General features: G+C 54.0%; 1 protein-coding gene across 1 annotated transcript in view; it reads left to right on the forward strand.

Moving 5' to 3' along the window:
- RGS9 (regulator of G protein signaling 9) overlaps window positions 1–17923 on the forward strand; it is a 63263-nt gene that overhangs the window by 23319 nt on the left and 22021 nt on the right. Inside the window, exons 8-11 of the mRNA XM_008271735.4 lie at window positions 1898–1979; window positions 7432–7494; window positions 16148–16177; window positions 16991–17052. Coding sequence (XP_008269957.3) covers window positions 1898–1979; window positions 7432–7494; window positions 16148–16177; window positions 16991–17052 — 237 coding nt within the window. The remainder of the gene's footprint in view (window positions 1–1897; window positions 1980–7431; window positions 7495–16147; window positions 16178–16990; window positions 17053–17923) is intronic.

The following is a 17923-nucleotide window of genomic DNA, read 5'->3' on the forward strand; positions in this document are numbered from 1 at the left end:
CCAGGCCAAAACCAGAAGCTGGAAATTCAGTTTGGGTCTCCCATGTGTGTTGCAGCAGTCCAGCTACTTTGGCCATAATCTGCTGCCTCCCAGGGCTTGCGTTTACAGGGAGCTGGAATCTGGGAGAGAGCTGAAACTTGAACCCAGGAACCCTGACGTGGGAAGTGGGCTTCTCAAATAGCATCTTATTTTTTTTTTTTAAGATTTATTTACTTTGAAAATTAGAGTTACAGAGAAAGAGTGGGGAGGGGGGATCTTCCATCCACTGGTTCACTCCCCAGTTGGTTGCAATGGCCAGAGCTGCACTGATCCGAAGCCAGGAGCCAGGTGCTTCTTCCCGGTCTTCCACATGGGTACAGGAGTCCAAGGACTTGGGCCATCTTCTACTGCTTTCCCAGGCCATAGCAGAGAGCTGGATTGGAAGTGGAGCAGCCGGGACTCGAACTGGTGCCTGTACGCAATGCCGACATTGCGGGCAGTGGCTTTACCCGCTACACCACAGCACCGGCACTGCAAGTGGCATTTAACCACTGTGCCAAATGCCTGGCTCGGTCCTGTATTTCTTGGCTGTTTGTGTAACGTATAGACCAAAAGGCATGGATCGTGTCCGTTTGGGTCACCCGTGTACTACTCCCAGTGTCTGGAACATAGTGGAAGGTGAATAATTGCATGTGCCTGCTGCTGCTGAGAAAAACATTGAAAGACAGACTGGAATAGTTCCAGTTTGCAGGCTCTCTCAAGCGACATGTAAGGTGACTTCCCTCTCCTCTTGCATAGAAAAGCAGGAGGGTGTGGGCCAAAAGGACCCCTGTGCTCCACTGAAGATGGACCACTCACAGGGTTCTCTGCAGTGCCTCCTCCAGAGGACCCGGGCCAGCTAATCTGGCAGAACGCCCGGTTAGATTGGCGTAGGGAAGTGGGAGCAGCAGTGTTTTTATTTAATTCCCAGAGGAAGTTGGCAAAACACCCACTGAAGGGTGCTGTGCACCCATGTGGCTCTCTGGGTGTTATCACGTCATCCACAGCACAGTGTTAGGGAAAGCCATCCGCCGACGCCATCGGGTAGAAGGTGCGTGCATCAGCCGTGCTGCTTGGGGAAGCAAACACTACCAAATATGAGTGAAAATCGCCATGGAAATGGCACTGAATGGGCCCGCGGCCTGGAATCAGTGTTACCTTGCTCCTGGAGGAGGAGATTCCAGCATCCTCTCCCACCCGCCGTGCAGAGGGGGAGGCTGGGCTGCAAGAGAGATAAACAGCCTCTTCCAGTAAGCGTTTGGGTTCAGAAACAGCGCTGCCTTGGCCCCAAGCTCTTTGGAGTGAGTAGGGAGGAAGAGGATGCCCGAGGCAGCGTTTCCCCCAGCATAAGCTCTGGCATTGACTGCTGCCTGCTTGCTGACATTGACACTGACCGTGTTGTTGACTGAGGCAGGGGAAAATTAAGAAGCCCCAGGCCATCCAGTGCTGGCCCAGGAGGTCATCTGCGTGTGCAGCCCCAGAGGTAAAGCTGCTGGAGTTGGTTTGGTGCTAGAGCCATCACGGTGCCCATCTCATCCCAGCAAGGGTAGTGCCGGGGACACTCCCGGCGCCAGTCCTGCTCTGCCACGTGCCGACTGTGTGATCCTGGCAGTGCCTTCAGCTCCTCTTTTCTTAGGTCCCTGAGCCATGAAGTGAGGAAGGCCATTGGGAAGCCTGAACAGCGTGGATGTCAAAGTAGGCAAAGGGACACATAGCCCATAAGGGTGAAGGCAGTGCTTGCGGTGTTAATCACTACCGTGGGGCACGTGCATCCTCTAGGCACCTTGGGAGAGTGGTTCAGGGTGTAAGAAGTGAGCACCATCTCTGACTGGCAGGTGCAAGGTGCTAATGGCCTTGAATGTGGCTTTTGGCTTTCCAGGACTGGCAAGGAGAGGACCAAAGCAGACAGGTACGCGCTGGATTGCCAGGAGAAGGCGTACTGGCTGGTGCACCGGTGCCCGGTGAGTATCCATCTTTCTCATCATCCCTGTCGCCAGCCCTTCTGTGGGCTCAGAGTTGGGTCGGTAGGAGGAGCTGTCCGGTGCTGTCCTCTTGTCTGGAAGACGAAATATACTGGCTGGCAGGTGTCTGCCCTTGGTCCATCTGTTGGTGTTAGGTAGGGAGCTGAATGGGTGCGTCTTTTATGAGGGCTGGGACTGAGTTTTGGTCTGGGATACAAAACCATGGGAAAGGAATCTAAGAAGGAAAACCAGAACACCCACGTCTCCAAAGCAGAAAAATCAAACGCCCTGGCTGGCAGTTAACGTAGCCGGAAGTTGTCCTACGTGTCTCCTGCTCTCCCTCCTGTTCCTCTACCGGATCCAAGCCCCAGCGGCTGAGAGGGGAGGGAGAGAGAGGAGCAACTGCGTGCCATGCAGCGCATTGCATCTCTGGCTTCGGCGTGCTTCCCCTGCCGTGGGGGATGCCCGTGGGACTGCAGTGCTCGCAAGTGACAGACTGGCTGCGCGCTCGATCACCCCAGGGCCCCTCTCCTCCCCTCCACCCCTGCATTCAGGAGGCCTACAGGGCAGAAAGGGAAAAATAGATCACTCGGGTTCTCCCCAGTGGTCCTGGGCATGCTCGCAGTCCCCACCAGGCGATGGCTAAGTGGTTCTTTACAGCCTGACACAGAAGCACACAAATCCAATGGCGGCGCATGGCTGTAACTGCCTCCTCCGCCACCCTATCTACCCCTGCGCCTTCCTCTGTCCTCACCAACGTGACCTCGTCTCAGCCCCTCCTCCCTTCCCTCCTCCACGCCTCCATCTCTACCCCTCCCTGACGTCCCCTACTCCGGCCCCCTCTGCCACCGCCACCATCATCACAGGAGACGTGAACTCACTGTGTGCCGGGCACTGCTGAGTGCTCTGCCTTCACTCTCTTGTTCATGTGTACAGCCCTGCCTGGAAGGCAGTGCTATTGTTCCCATTTTACTGATAAGCCAGTTGAGGGTCAGAGTTGTTGCTGATTTGCTCAGTCACCCAGCTTGTAAGTGCCAGACTGTCAGACCCAAATACAGCTGCCTACAGAGCACTCCTTCAGAGCCCTGGTGCTCCTTTGCGTCTCGTGCCAATGTCACAGGTTGTCTTAGTGTGTTTCAGTGCTTTGTAACCTACTTGGTCATTGACACACCACCCAAGTCATCGCTGCTCCAACAAACATGGTGCCTGGGTTCCAGGGTGCTTGGTCCATCTTTGATTGGCCAAGGATCCAAGTTCAGGGTGGGGCTTTGACGTGCTTGGAGCCGTCCCACAAGTCCTGGGACACAGAGCTGATCTTTGCATGTCGTGTCTCTCCCTGCCGTGCCCTTGAGTCAAAAGCAGACATGCCAAGGTCAGGAGGCCCCAGAGCTTATCAACCAGCAGACCACCTGCAGGAGACCCCCGAAAGAGTCTCCAGTTCAGTGGGGAAAAAGCCAGGCAAAGCCACATGGCCTCTGGCTCTGTAACGTATTGATCAGGCACTGTGCGGGCTGTGGCCACCTGCTGTAGCATGCTGTGGTCTGCAGCGACTGAGCCCATTTGTTCACCTGTTCATTGGTCTGTTCATCAACCTAGGAAACCTTCACTCAGCTCTCTCTCTGTGCCAGCTAAACACCACTGAGCACCTGTCATGTGCCGGCAGGAAGCTCTTGGCACTGGTTACCTCCCTCACACCTGACCACAAGGTTTTGAAGTGGGGAGTGTCGTCATCCCCATTACTCAGATTGAGAAGTCAAGGCCCAGGCCCGGGGTGAGTCAGGAGCCTGCAGTGCTGGGATGTGGGTCCGTATCTATCTGATGGCAACGCCCACCTTCTGCTCCCGTTCAAGCAGCACCCCTGCCCAGCCCCCTCCTCTCTTAGCTCGAGGAGCTCAAAATCCACACTGCCCTAACACAGGTGAGCAGTGCTCTACCCAGTGCCAAGAGCCAAGTGCCACGGGGGCAGAGCGAGAGGTGATCAAGGGAGGGGAGGAAGGTCTGCCCGATGCTGCCCCAGGAGTAGCATCAGCGGCAGAGGCCCCGTTCAGACGTGGTGGTAGTGGTCGAGGGGCGTGACCCCACGGCTCAGTGCCCAGCAGTGAAGGAGAGTGAGATGGAGCCCAGCAGAGCTCCGGGCGTGATGCAGACGACAGTGAGTTCTCGAAACGGACGGAAGGGGGGTAGCCCCTCGAGCAGGTCATCCGAGGCCTCCCTGTGTCTTTGATGAGAACATCTCTGCTGTGCCCTGGTCCGCAGACAGAGGCTGCTCTCCCCCGGCATGTGCTCTCAACCAAGTGCTCACGTGTCTGAGTGTCCAGTTAAAGGGCCCTTGTTTCATCAATGTGCAGACGCCCTTCCTTCCAGAGAAGGAGCCGGCTGCCCTCTGTTTCCCGTCAAGGTGGGGCTGTGTGTCCAGTGCGAAGACTGGCAAAATCAATGGGGGTGTGTGCGACGTGGAGCACCGTGGGGCTGTTAGTGGGATATTTTCAAAGGCATCCCTTGACCTGGAAAAATGGTCTCACATATCATATTACATCACAGAAACAGGGTGGAACACTGCGATACTCTTGTCTGAATCTACAAAACAGATTCCACATCTATTTGTGAATGTCTACCGTGCACCAAGACCTTCCTAGGCAATGGTGCTATTAGGCTTATGAGCCAAGACTGATGTGGCCCGGGACTCCAAGGAGCTCATTACAGTCGGGTGGGGATGCAGAGACTAAAATGCTTACACAAATGGATGATAGTGCACAGATAGGCTGGCAGGCAGCCTGGAGGAGGCAGGGGCCCTGCGTCAGATCGGGGACCAGTCTTCCCTTGGAAGACAAGACTTGCGGGAGAGACTTCTCTAACCCGTCAGCCCCAAACCATCTCCCTTCCCAGTCCTGTCTCCTTCCATTTAGTCCCTGCTTTATTTTGTTTATAACAAAACTACTGAGTGTTTCGCTCGGTTTCCGTCCCAAGCATCAGACAGGTGTAACATTTAGGAGGTAGGGGGGAGGTGAGAGCTAGAAAAGGAGCAGGAGCGACTGGCGCCGTGTCGCAGAGGTGTGCACGCCGAGCCGGCCCGCTCTGGAATGCCGACCTCCTCCCGGCACAGATGCGCCAAGCACAGAGGGTCTTTCCTAACCTGGATTATGAAGCGGTTAGCAAAGTGCCTCCCTGGCTTATGCCCAGGGTGTGTTGTTGGGGCATCAGACCCTGGAGTTCACGGTTCCTCTGGTGGACGGGGGAAGCTCGCTCAGCTCTGGGGGCCTTCCTGTGGGCGACACCCGGGCAGGAGCCTCTGCATACAGTGTGGGGTGCTCGCTCGCCCTTCTTTCCTGTGCACTCACAGCTCTGGGTTAGCTTCCTTCAAGTACCGCCTTGTACGCCAGAAGCCATGATGGCAGCAGTGTTGGTGACTAGCGCACTGGACTATTGAATGAATGAATGAATGAATGAGAAGGCTGGCAGTCTCCCAACCCAGTGTAGAGCAAGTTTCAAAGGCGGGGCGCTGGGAGGGGACGACAGCTCCACCAGGCGTGACTGAGACAGAGCTGGTGCCCACAGAGGCGCCAGGAGACTGGGCGGCAGAGCAGCCGGAGGGAGGTGGGAAAGAGGGGTGTGATGAGGCTCAGCCGGACAGGACGGCAGAATGATGGAGCCTGGTGGGCAGCTACAGGGGTGAGTCCAAGGTCCAGGCAGCAGGGGTGCCCCTGTGCCGATTTCACTTCTGTGCGTGCACTGTTGAGCACGGGGGTGGCAGAATTTCTATCAGGGCATAGAGCAAGTTCAAAGGAAAGTGCTGGGGATGGACTCTGGACCCTGAAGCTGCTGAGGCAGCCAGTGCCTGGGGAAGGGTGGCCGGACAGCGGCTGTCAGGGTAGCGTGGGTGTGGGCTGTGTAGGAGTGGGAATGTCAGGGTGTGCGCGCCTGTGAGTGTGTGTGTGAGATTGTGTGTAGGTGTGTTAGAGGTCATGTGGAAGCGTGTGAAAGCTGTCTTTAGTTACATAGTGGGCAACTCCCGGGCACTGATTCCTATACCCACCCTTCTCCTCCACCCCAGCTCCCAGGTCACGCCCCTGTGTAGGCCTCTCATGATGTGGGTCACAAATGTGACCCACCATCCGTATGACACATAGCTGAGTGGCTGCCTCCCCTGCTGGCCTCCAGGACTGGAGCAGGTGCCTCCACTTGTCTGCATGGCTGCCCTGAGAGCTGGGGTCTCATGCCACACCCATGGGCTCCCCAGTACTGAACACAGCACCCAGAACACAGTGAGCCTTCTCGTAACAACTCCCTGTCCTCTTCCTTATCCATTTTCTGGTTCCTTGTTTTATCTCTTCCTTGCCTAGGCCCAATCTTTGCCTCCATGGTGTGGAGCTAAGTTGCTGGATGTAGCAAATAAAACAGAGAATGTGCAGGTCAATTTCAATTTCAGATGAACACCAAATAATTTTTATAGGAAATCTATTTTATATCAAGATAAGTTTTTAAACTTAAAACATGTTTTATATTTTAGCGTAAACACATAGGAGTATTGAGACATAAGACATTTGCTGATTTTATGAAATAACTGGATGTCCTATATTGTATCTGGCAATCTCACATCTGAGCTAAAAGATGTGGCTGACACAGAGGATGAGGCTGACTTGGGTGGAGAGAAAGCCCAGTCCTGTCGCTCCCCAACTCTCTGCTTCTGTGCAGTCGGGCTGGTTGGTAATATGTGCCATGCCTCAGTGGCTGCCGGCTCCAGACATCGTTAAAGGAAGTGGAAGACCCACATTTATGGCGTCAAAGAGTTGAGGGAGACCAAGTAAGACTGGTTAGAGAACTGGATTGCCCAATAGAGGAGGGAACTGGCCAAGATCGGTGACCCAGCTTTGGGCCACCCCTTAACACACACAGCCTTGACGTGAACATACCCCCTTATTCAGCGATGGCCACCGCATCCTGTTTTGTTAAATCCTCAGCAGAACCTGCTCTGTCAGAGGCACCTCTGTTTCTCACATGGGCTAGCGAGTGCAGAGAGGAGACGTGACGTCCAGGGTCGTCGGTCCAGCTAGGGAGCAGCAGAACCTGGATTGGAGCTCAGAGCGCCTGTGTGAAGTCGAAGCAGAGCCCTGTGCCTTCTCTGTATGAGCCAAGAGGGAAACTGCAAAGTGTGGGGAAGGAGCACCGTGGGAGGGGTCAGGAGTTCCACGCATTAATCCCGAGAACTCTTGCTGAATTTGGAGACCAACCATCCATCCATCCATCTCACTGTATTAGGCGCTGGGGATGCTACTGTAGCACAGTGGCCTTCATGAGCTCACCTGCAGGGTTTACAATCTTCGTAGCTGCCTGTAGGTGAGGCCACAAGCCCTTCTCAGCTCAGTCTCACCATCAGCAGGTTCCCCGCGACCTAAAGTTAACCAGAAACCGGAGACTCCCCGTAGTGACCCTTATGTTGTTTTTCTTCCTTCAGCCAGGAGTGAACAATGTGCTGGACTACGGCCTGGACCGAGTGACCAATCCAAATGAAGTTAAGGTAAACTAGGTAGGTGTCTGCTGCCCACTCGGGGAGGGCTCAGGCTGGGTTCCAAGGCTGGGGAGGTGTCCATGTGTCTCTCACGCCTGTCGGGGCAGTGACACTGCCAAAGATGAGACTGTGGTCCTCACGGTGTTAGGGCGGGGGGAGAGGGGAGGCGGGGCAGTGGTCCCAGCTGGAGAGATTACAGCTGGCAAGGGGGCCAGAGAAGGTGGAGTGCAGTCGGTGCACATGGCGTTGGGTTGCTGCCTTTCAGACTGTCCTGAGTCATTTCCCCCTAGAAAATCTGATGAGCGTTATGAGCCTGTTGTGCCCAAAGATGCCCAAGCAGACATATTGTGCATAATTTTAGCCAGTTCCTTCCCCCAGAGAGGATGATAGGCCCCAGGCTCAAAGTGCTGGGATCAAGTTTGGGTTTAAACCCTAATGCACACCACGGGGACTGGAACGCCTCACTTGTGCATTCCAGTGGGCTGGGGTCTTTGCAAAGATCCTCTGCTGCTTCTCATTTTAAACTGACCCTTTGCCCACATAGGCCATCTTTCACGATGGACCATTAATTTCCTATGATTTAAAATGTTTGATGTGAAGGAGGACTGTTCATAAGCTGTTGAGACTGTGGCTTCATGGAATCTTCCAGCCAAGAGAGGAGCTTGTCCCGTGGCCTGTAGGGTGGTAGTGCGTCCGTGGCCCCTAGCCAGCAGGTGCCAGCACCCCCCTGCCTCTCCCTGCCCTGATCGTCCACAGGGTCTCCATGTTCCTGGGGCGGGAGTCAAGCTTGTCCTGGCTTGAGAACCAGGGTGCCAGGAGCCAGCCTAACCCTGTCTACACTCTTCCTGGGTGCTGGTGCCCCTGCCTTCTGTCCAGCGGTATCTTTGGGCAGCAAGGGCTCAGCCACTCCTTACCCTCGTGTGGCACCCGTGAAACCAGGCGGTGCCTGGGTAGGGACCGGAGCGAGGTGCTGGGGAAGCCAGGAATGGAAGGAGAGGCAGGAGCAGGCAGAAGGTGGCGAGGCGGCTCTGGGATGTGGGGGGAGGTGTCCAGTCTACCGGGCGCGACGCAGGGGCAGTCGGAGGTCCCTTGTCCACAGGCCGAGGGGCCCCTGCCTGTGGTCGGTCTGTTCTATGGCAGCCTTTTCTATGTCCCCCTTGTCAGATAACAGATCAGCGCTGCTGGCGCCCGGTTGCCATGGAAACAGAACCATCAAGTAAAATACAGCACCCGGGAAGAGGAGCTTTTTTTTTTTTTTAATGGTTAAGTGGCAGCTCTGGAAAGCTCTTTCCAGGGGAGGGGGAGGGGAGGCATCGCCTCCTAATTTGCCTGGGTGGGGTGTAGGGACCAGGGGCTGGGGGGAGGGGTGTCTTCGGTAACTTGGGAGGGTGGTTCCATCCTGGGTGCTTCCTGGGGGGCTTCCAGGGGGCATGGCCGGGCCACCTCCCTGAGCATGGAGGAAGCCCCCCTTCTGGGTTTCAAACCCCATTCCCTGGGCCCACACTCGGAGCCCTGTGCCTTCCCTGGAGCCCCTCTGATCGGCACCTCCTCTCTCTCTCTCCCCGCAGCTCTCTTTCTTCCGTCCTGCCCTGGCTGCTGCCCAGAGGGAAGAAGAGGAAGGCGTGCCCCTGTCTGGCTGGGCATGGGCAGGCACTGCAGGCTGGCACTGTGTTCTGTCTGCAGGTCCCCACCCCTCCCCCGTGACTCAGTGTCCCCCACTTTGCCCTGTGCACCTGCGCTGGCAGGAGAGGGTTGCCAGGAACATGCAGTGGCTCTGGGAGGCCTTGGGCGTGCAGAGGGCTTGCGTTTCTGTCTCAGTTCAGAGCACTTGGGTGCCTGAGCTGGTTTGCAGAGAGAGAGGTTGTTTCTGAGGATGAGTTGGGGTGGCAGGGGTCTAGGGACGTGGGTAGCCCACCCCCTCAGGCTGGGACCCGCCACATCCAGGAAGTGCATCCCCCCACCCCAAATTCTGACTGTACCCCCACTTCCCTTTCTCAGGCACGAATTGCTGGGCAGGGAGGAAACAGGAAGGGGGTGCTGGCTGTGGGCTGTGCGGCACAGCTGGCCTTCCCTGGGCCCCTCCATCCCAGAAAGTGATGGGGCGAGCCCTGTGCAGAAGGGATCACCTCTGTCCCCAGTGATGAGGGGCAGGGTGTGCTACAGAGAGCTGTGACAGCCCAGTGAACCCCAGCGCTCCGCTTCCTGGCTGTGTGATCCTGGGCATTCCCAGCCTCACTTTCTTCATCCATAAAATGGGCACAACAACAGCTCCTTCCTCAGAGGGTTCAACCAGATCATTCATGTGGCCCTAGAACAGTATCCCATTCATGGTAGAGGCCACGGGTTCACAGTAGCTGTGACTATTGCAACCATGGACGTGTTGTGAGAGGTTGGTTACAGGGCCCTGGAGGCTGAAGAGACTGTACTGGGCTGCATTGAATCAGTTGTCCTTTCAGCCTGGTTGTAGGCATAGGGAGGATGATACTCGCCATCTCTAGCCTCTCTGCCTAGTCCACAGCACGGCTGCTGGCCCAGCCCAGCATAAACGCTGGTGTGCACGCTGGCCTCTAGGCTAAAAAGCCAAGGTCAAGGTCTGCTCTGCGGGGGCACCCAGCCCGGAGCCCTCAGCAAACCAAAGCCCCACCTGGAGGAGACAAACTGCTTTCTTCTTGTGGCCCCCGTGTGACAGCGGCTGGCTGGGGAAGGGGTGACGCTCACAGCTGGTGTCGGAGGACCCGGGGCTGTGCCAGGCGTGGAGCTAAGTGCCTCCCACCGGGAGCAGCTCAGTGACAACTCACAGCAGCCTCATCAGGCCCGCGGTGGTGTGCGCAGCCCCATATCACAGTGGAGGCAGCAGGCCAAGGGGATGCAGGAACTGAGCCAAGGACTCTCAGCTCGGGAGAGGCCGAGCCAGGATCAGGACTCCCGCTGACGCCCACCTGGGTCCACTCTGTGTCCTGCCTGGTGTTTCTTAGTGCCTTGCTGGGTTTTGATGACTCCACTGAGAGCCAGCTCAGAGACTCAGCCCATCCGGGTCGACAGCCCCAGCTTTGCCTTGCTATCACCGTTAGCCCTCGCCGGCTCCCAACCCCAGCTCCTGCACCAGGGCCTGCTATATGGGCAGGTGACTTGAGCTGTCACCCAAGCCCCACATGCAGAAGGACTTTGCTTGATTTAACATTCTGCTGTAGTTTTAAAACTCTTTATACTTTTTTTTAGTTATTATTTGCTGGAAAGGGAGCCCTGCGTTTTCATTTTGCAGTAGCCCTGCCGGCTGTGAGCAGTCTGTCCTCTGTGTGGCCAGGCAGCACCGGCAGGACGGTGTTCCCTGCAGGAGATGGAGACCGCAACTCCTCCCCTCCCTGCATAGCTGCCTCCCGTCTCTCTCCTCGTCTGCTTCGCTTCGCCTCGCCTTCTCCAGTCTCTGGATGTCCCAGCCTCTGACCTTTGGGCCTCTCCATGCCCACTGTGCTGGTGTGGCCGGAGTCCTCAGCAGGTTCCCCTGCCTCTTGCCTTGGGCTTTGTGGCTTTGCCCCACTCCGCACCCCTGTCTCGTCCCAGATTCGTCACACCAAAGTGCCTTCTTACCCCGACCCTGCTCCTGTGTGACAGCGGCCCAGGGGCCTCACAGGCATGGCCCTGGCCCCTCCTGACCCTCCTGACAATTGTCCCCAGCCTGCAACTGGGTTTCCAGGCAACAGGCTGGCCACCGAGCTACGTAAACAAGTCTAGATGTGTCTCTACTTGGGCAACCGTGCCAGCGAAAAATACTCAGTTGTTAGAAGTCCAAGAACGCAGAGCCTCCCACGCCGACCCCAGCAGAATATTCCTGCTGGGCAGAGTGCGCTGCCCCTGGGATGCAGGACGCAGAGTGACTTCACCTGGGAAGGGCTGGGATTTGTGTGCGAATTCCAGGGTGGAAAACAAAGTGTTTATTTCCTCTGATTTCATCATGGAGTGGTTTTCTTTGAGTTGCTTAGGTGTATATATATTTTTTTAATGGCTTCACTTTCCTTTAAAATAATGCTTCTTATGGCATTTAGCTAAGTAACAATAATACTGATAGTATGTTTGTAAGATGTAGCAAATAAGAATACAGGAGTCTCACTTAGATTTGAATTTCAGATCAATAATGAATACCTTTTTTTTCGTATGTGTGACATAATAGTCCAGGCATCCTGTATTTTATCTTGTAATAAGGGCTAAAATCATGCCATGCACATACGCCCTATGTTGGCAGCAGGGCCATAAACCTGATTTTAGCTGCTGTAGATGGAGTTTCTGCTGTGTGCCAGTCACCTATGTGTGTTATCGCATTTAAGCCTCTTTTTTAGGAAAAAGATTTATTTATTTGAAAGGCAGAGTTACAGAGAGAGGGACAGACAGAGACAGAGAAAGATCTTCCACCTGCTGGATCACTCTCCAGATGACTGTAATGGCTAGGGCTGTGTCAGGCCGAAGCCTGGAGCCTGGAACTCCATTAGGGTCCGCCGTGGGGGTGGCAGGGGCCCAGGCACTTGGGCCATCTTCTGCTGCCTTCCGGACACGCTGGCAGGGAGCTGTCACCCTCTTTTTCCTATCTTCCTTTTACATATGAGAAATCAGAGGCTCTGAGATGCTAAATAACTCGTTCAAGGTCATATAGCCAATAAGTGGTAGAACCAGGATTTTAGCCATGGTCTGATCCCTGGAGCCCACGTTTTCACCTGAACCATTTCTCCCTTAGGTCAAATCATCTCTCTTCCTTTTAGAAAAGCTCAGCACTGGCCAGCACCGCGGTTCACTAGGCTAATCCTCTGCCTGCGGTGCCAGCACCCTGGGTTCTAGTCCCGGTTGGGGCGCCGGTTCTGTCCTGGTTGCTCCTCTTCCAGGCCAGCTCTCTGCTGTGGCCCGGGAGTGCAGTGGATGATGGCCCAAGTGCTTGGGCCCTGCACCCGCATGGAGACCAGGAGGAAGCACCTGGCTCCTGGCTTCGGATCGGCGCAGCGTGCCGGCCATAGCGGCCATTTGGGGGGTGAACCAACAGAAGGAAGACCTTTCTCTCTGTCTGTCTCTCTCTCTCTCTAACTCTGCCTGTCCAAAAAAAAAAAAAAAAAAAAAAGCTCAGCTTCCCCAAACACCCTCAGCCCCTGGCGGGGTGGGGGGGGCACCACACATCCCTGTGGAGGAAGCTGGGCATTCCATGGACAGTTGTTTCTAGAGTTAGAAGTCCAAACTGCAATCATGCAGACAACTCAAGGTAGCACTGGGGAGCCTCAGCCTCAATCGAATCCCATTGCAGATTGGGTGACCCTAATCCGAAAATCCCAAATTTGAAATGTGCCACCTCAAACTTTCTGAGTACCCGTGAGGTGCCCCAACAGGGAAAGTCCACACCGTGAAACTGTTTTGTGTACAGAGTTCTTCAACATGATGTATCAAGTCACTGTCAACCTATGTGCAGAAGGTGTACACCAAACAGAAGACGGGTTTCCAATTCAGACTCCGGTCTCCCAGGTAGCTCATTAACTACAAACGAATGTTCCAAAATCAGAAAAGCTGGAGTCGGAAACGCTTCTGGCCCCAAGCATTTCAGATACGCACTTCCCCGAGCTCGCTGCTGCCCGTGGGAGTCCCAGAAGGTCATTGGTAATTCTGGGAACCAGAAAGCAAACAGCAAACCACGCCACAGAGGCAGAGCCCTACCATGGCAATAAAATCCAATGAAGAGAATAAAAATGTAGAAAGCTGAAAGCCCGGAAGGCTGAGATAATGGTCCCTTAGGCCAAAGGAGAAAACCACAAGAGGTAGAACAGTGACTGTGTGCGTGTGGCTGTGTGCACGTACAGTTTCCTGTGCAGCCGGAGAACAGGACAGACAGAAGTCGCGCCCCTCCCCCCTTCGTAAGTGTTTGCCCACTCTGGAGCCCTGTGCCCCGGATGCTGGCACACAACCGTGGCCGGCAGACAGGAAGCAGGGTGCTGATGCCTTGGGTGCTGCTGGGGAGCCCAGCATGAGTTGCATTTTTGCCGTCATTGGTGTTCATTTGTGTTTGTGTGCATCTTGTGACTGGGCTTCCTCCTCTCTCATTTTCCATGAAATGGCGTGAAGGAGCCATTCCCGCCTGTAGCGTTCTCAGCTGTAGGCAAGAAAGGAACCGGTGAAGAGGCAGGTGAGGCTGGACGAGTCCTCGCCTTCTGTTGGAGAAGGGCTCAGGCCAGTGGCTACTACAGGCTGCACAGCCCTCATCTGAAAATGCTGAAGAGAATGCAAACTTGGCGTTTTTTGAATAGGGGTGCTCAACTGGCAAAGTCGATGCAGATCTACCCACATCTGAAAGCGATTCAAAGTCTGAAACAAGTCTGATCCCACACATTTTGGATCCAACCTGATCAACCTGCTTTCTGAATACTCTGTCCACTCCAGCAAGACTTGCACAACAGGATTTGATTATATCTGATCTGAATGCAAGTCCCCAGGGACCTTTGCTACCTAAATGCATGTCTTCTAAAACAATGCCTTATGTTGAGAGAGAATGGGAGCAAATAGGAAGTGTGGTTGCCAAAATATTTGGATCATCTGGGGAGTGTTTTCAAGTAGAGAAATTCATTAAGCCTAGGAAAAAAATGCCCATTTTTTTTAGATCTCCAAGCATGCTGAAGTTATCATTTATTCGATGTTTATTGAGCACTCCGCATCAGATGTTATGCTAGGCAAGATAGACAGGGCCCTCCTTGCCTTAATGGTGTCTTGTTCCAAAACATACATGCATTTATTTATGTTCATTTTATCTGAAAAGCAGAAAGGTGGTTAGAGTGCTTCCACCCACTGATTCACTCCCCAAGTGCCTGCAACAGCCAGAGCTGGGCCAGGCTGAAACCAGGAGACTGGAACTCAATCAAGGTCTCCCACGTGGTGGGCAGGGACCCAAGTATTTGAGCCATCACTTGATGCTTCCCGAAGTGTGCTGGATTAGAAGTAGGGGAGCCAGGATTTGAACCAGGCCCTCCGATAAGGGATGTGGGCATCCCAGGCAGTGCCTTATGGCTGTGCTGAACGTCTATCCCTTAATTGTGTCTTTTTTTTTTTTTTTTTTTTTGGACAGGCAGAGTGGATAGTGAGAGAGAGAGACAGAGAGAAAGGTCTTCCTTTTGCCGTTGGTTCACCCTCCAATGGCCGCTGCGGCCGGCGCACAGCGCTGATTCGAAGGCAGGAGCCAGGTGCTTCTCCTGGTCTCCCATGGGGTGCAGGGCCCAAGCACTTGGGCCAACCTCCACTGCCTTCCCTGGCCACAGCAGAGAGCTGGCCTGGAAGAGGGGCAACCGGGACAGAATCCGGCGCCCCGACTGGGACTAGAACCTGGTGTGCCGGCGCCGCTAGGTGGAGGATTAGCCTAGTGAGCCGCAGCGCCGGCCCTTAATTGTGTGTTAATGATGATACTTTTATCAAACAAAAAGTCACACAAATATATCATTAAAACTGTGATGCATGCTATGCAATAGAAAGGATACCTGAGTCTGAACCATAGAGATCCCCTAGGCTTTACCTTTCTGAGAGAACCCTCCCTACTCCCCCACCCAGGAAAAAAGGTGTCGTGTGAAAAGCAATCCAATGAAGCAAAAGGAAACTGAGCCTGGGTTAGGACAGGTGAATACACGACACTCCAGTCCCTGATCTTGGGCCAGGCTTACTTTGTTAACTGGCTAAGGGGAAGGAGTGTGCTCCTTGGACTTCCGAGTATCTCAGGCGAGGGCTGGGTTGGATGAAGCAGCAATGCAGAGGCTCAGTTTGAAGTGTAGACGTCGGTACCAAGCCTTGGGTACAACCAAGACTGGAATTACCAGCGTACCCAACTTGGAAGAGTGGCGTGGAACAGAAAAGTGGCGCAACAAAGTGTGTTCCTTTCAGCTTGTAGGAGATCTGTGCATTTTGGTTACAGAGATCTGAATGGTTTCCAGAGGTTTCTAAGGGTCTAAATGTGGATACCGCCCTCCTGCCCCCCAGCTTGAAGTCATCCCTCTTTGTCCAAGACTCAAAACAGCCCGGGGAAAGGCCACCGTTGTGGCTCCCCCTGGTGGGAACTTGCTGCATCGCCTTCTGCGAGGGGCTGGGTCTGATGTGACTTCCCCATTGCAGCTCAACTCTGGGAGGTGGTTTGCGGTGGACGCTGGCCTCCGCTCCTTTAGCCGCCTGCTTTATTCTCGGCGATGTGGCTTTTATTTTCCGTGTGTGTTGCTGGGTAAAGACCCGGGGAATGAACCTCACCAGGCAGCCAGAACTCTCCCCATTTCCACATCTTCATCTCTCATTCTAGACCCCAGGGAGACTTAGAGACCTCCCTTTCCCACTGCTTAAATCTCTCACTGTATAGATGGCTCTGAGGGTGCCAATGGCTTGGGAAGGACCTAAGGCTTAGATTTTAGTTCATCTTGACTTTCAGGAGAGCAGCGTCAGGCTATCATGGCCAATTATTCTCTTTCCCTCACCAAATCTCTGAGTTGATATTATTCTCTAGTGGTTGTATAGAATAACACGGAGGTGATGGTGGCAGAGAAGTGTAGAACTTTCAAGAAAGAGAAGATGGACCGTGTACTCATGGGAGAAGCACTTTTGTTTTTCAAGTGGGTGTTTGAACTGCAGTGACTTAATATCCCTTTAATGGGTTTGCTTCTTTGTTTTACAGAAACAAACAGTAACTGCTGTCAGAAAAGAGGTAATATGTCTTCCTGTTCCAGTGCAGTTTGATTTTGAAGTCCTCTAATTATGTGCCCTTTGGCTTTGTGTTCTGACTCAGTCATGAAATGAAAACCATGTGTCGTGTTCAGACAATTGTTTCCAAGTTCATGGGCAGCACAGGACAAAGGCTCTTTTGTAAGCTGCTGTTGAGAGGCAGGATGTGCAACGCCCCTCAAAGACAAATGGCGGAGGGATGGCCAGGGATGACCATGGGCGTGAAGTCTGCAGAGTGGCTGCGTCCCCAACCTGGCCCTTGCCCTGCCATGCCATGGCCATTCAGAAGCTACCCAGGGTAGCCAAGCACCTATTTTGGCAAAGCTTAAATCCAGGGTCCAAGACACCCTGGGAAGCATTGGCTGTTGGAGTGGAATGGGTGGATGGGTGTGCGGAAAGGGAAGAAGGTGGGGGAACAATAGACTTGCTTCCGCGGAGGCCACTGGGCTCAAAAGATGGAGGATGTCCCCTGTGATGGGGCCCACTCCCTGCTTGCACAACCAGAGGCGCCATGGGGAAAAGCCGATGGCTGCCCTTGTCCTCGGTTTCCTTAGAATACATGCTTTGAAAGCTGGTACCTTTCCTCAGACCGACACGTGATGATGGGTTAAGGATACTCAGTTGGAGTTTGGGGTCCCCTGTCTATGTGGGCATGGGTTCTGTTGGTGCCGAGGTGGCTGGCTTGAGGGAGGGGAGGGAGTGGGGTGTAGTTACGGCTTCTGGCTTTGGAGGCCACATGGAAGTGGGACTCTGGGTGGGGCCGTTGGCCGCGTTCTAACAATGGTGTGTCTTCCAGATCATGTATTACCAGCAGGCCTTAATGAGGTCCACGGTGAAGTCTTCGGTGTCCCTTGGAGGGTATGTCCCTGATTTCTTGGTCTTGCTAATGTCTGAGTACCGCTTAGGCAAGAGGAGAGCCTGCTCTTTAAGGCACACTTGGCAAGCCGTGGACTGCCCGAGGAAGCACCCTAAAGAGGTGTGAGGGACAGATCCGGTCTCTTGGGGGCGTAGTTCCCTGTTCTTCACGCAGAGTAATTCTCCAGCTCCCACAGTGGGCTGGCTAAAAACAAGGGTTGGCGAGGCTCTATCCAAGTCTGTCTATTCCAAGTCTGTTTCTTGGAACCCACTGATGTGCGTGTCGGTGGTGGGGAGGGTAGGAAGTGCTGAGAACCTGTGGACTGGACCTTGTAAGGACCCAAGATAGCTTGTGTTCCTAGATTAACGCTCAAATTTCCTGGAGATTTCTGGTTTATTGGTTTAATGGGCCGTGAAATGTCCACTGTTAACCTTTGATTTAAAATCCAATTATGGTAAATGGGAAACTTACGTTTGATTTACTGAACTTACGGTCTATCTTGATCCTGCCCCTGTAGGACCCTTTCTGGGAGACATAAAAGTGTTGAAGTGCTTCCCGAATGTTCTCCTCCTGAAATGCAGAATTTATCTTAGGCTCAGCTTGCCAGAGTTGAGATTTTCCTGCACACACAGAAGTAAACTTGCTTTTCTCCCAGGCAGGCACAAGTAACTCCCCATTCACTCCGATGGGGAGGACTCGAGCGATGGCACAGGTTGAGACTGGAGATGCTGTTTTGCTCAGTGCCTCTGTCCCCTGTGGTTATGGGTTGGGATCTTATAAAAATCTTCAACAATCTTTTATATCTTCCCAAATCTCTAGTTGGATGAAATGTCACCTGCCCAGGAAAATATCTCCTGGTCCAACCCACATTTT

Source organism: Oryctolagus cuniculus, chromosome 17 (genome assembly GCF_964237555.1).
Source record: "Oryctolagus cuniculus chromosome 17, mOryCun1.1, whole genome shotgun sequence".
Taxonomy (NCBI): domain Eukaryota; kingdom Metazoa; phylum Chordata; class Mammalia; order Lagomorpha; family Leporidae; genus Oryctolagus; species Oryctolagus cuniculus.